This window comes from Sinocyclocheilus rhinocerous, unplaced genomic scaffold, assembly GCF_001515625.1.
Source record: "Sinocyclocheilus rhinocerous isolate Xijiao unplaced genomic scaffold, SAMN03320098_v1.1 scaffold34392, whole genome shotgun sequence".
Classification (NCBI taxonomy): Eukaryota; Metazoa; Chordata; class Actinopteri; order Cypriniformes; family Cyprinidae; genus Sinocyclocheilus; species Sinocyclocheilus rhinocerous.
In genome coordinates, this window is record NW_015655912.1 from 184 (window position 1) to 1,433 (window position 1,250).

At 35.8% G+C, this 1,250-nt stretch overlaps 1 protein-coding gene across 1 annotated transcript; it reads right to left on the minus strand.

The window, feature by feature from the left end:
* Positions 1 to 474: 474 nt before the first annotated feature.
* Positions 475 to 1,242, minus strand: LOC107718928 (T-complex protein 11-like protein 1; the record flags this gene model as incomplete). Its single annotated transcript, XM_016526172.1, has 3 exons — positions 475 to 650; positions 804 to 940; positions 1,013 to 1,242. Coding segments are annotated over 3 exons (543 nt in total), but the record flags the coding sequence as incomplete, so codon positions are not given.
* Positions 1,243 to 1,250: the final 8 nt, after the last annotated feature.

Sequence of the window (1,250 nt, forward strand, 5' to 3'; positions counted from 1 at the left end):
ATCCATAAACATTTTTCCAGAATTTTTTGATGAATAGAAAGTAAAAAAAAAAAACAGCATTTATTTGAAATAGAGATTTTGTAACATTGTAAATGCCTTTACTGTCACTTTTGATTAATTTACTGGATTCATACTCAATTTCCCATGAATTAAAAAACAAAAGCTAATGAATGACCCCAAAAGAATAAAGCTTTTTTTTAAACAAATATCATTAATTGTTAAAATTCTTCATTATGATATCAGATCATTTGTTTCAAGATAGTTTGGCCATATGCCGGTCAAAAAATACCTAAAGTATTTTTTCATGCACACCAACATGCACACCAAAAAATACCTAAAGTATTTTTTCCACAAACATTTATTTTAATTGAGAAATTAGAAACAAGAGGTATCTTATGTATGAATTGCATTTATAATACATTTTTTTAATAAATTAATAGATCCAAACATCACTTATCACTAATAATACATTACCTCCGGAAAAGACTCAGTATCATGGTCCCATTTTAACAGGCATAAATAGGCATGATTGTGTATAGTTAGAGGAAGTTGAGCAGAATTTGGTGTGCATGTTGCTCCACCCTCTGTTCCTCCACCGGTTACATAATCTACTGTGTCCTGGAGCCATTTCTTTGTGAAATCCAATGCATCTGCAAACATGAATACATAACTCAATTAAAGAGATTAGCATTTACTAAAGTGCAAGAAGCTTATCCATGTTTTTTTAATCCAATGTTATCCCTGCATAACATAACATTCATTGATTTTGTATAATTACTATACAAGTAATTGATTTTTCTTACTGGGTTGTTTCTCTAGGAACTCCTGGAATTTCTTCCGCTCATATTCCACCGACTGCTGAAAGAGGTGAGGTCGCAGGCTGCTCACAGCAAAGTTGGCCATGTCGATCTTCATTTTGTCCAGCACTGCAAATATAGACCTGCAAAGAAACATGATTTTATTGGGAATTGGAGTCACGTGACCTTCACCTTGATCTGTTTAAGTGACTTACTTAAAAAGGGGCACAATGTCAGTGATTTCACGCAGCTGTTTGATGTCTTCATCACGGCAGGGTGCGCAAAAGGTGCCCATCATGTCAGTTATGAACTGAGCTACCTTACTGATGTCTAGAGCTCCGTTCTCAGCCTCCTGCTGGATCAATGAGAGGTCCAGAGCCTCTTCAATTTGCCCTCTCAGTCGGCTCTGTCCTGGCAATAGAAAAGACAGCAGGGCCTGGAAAAATAGGGGGA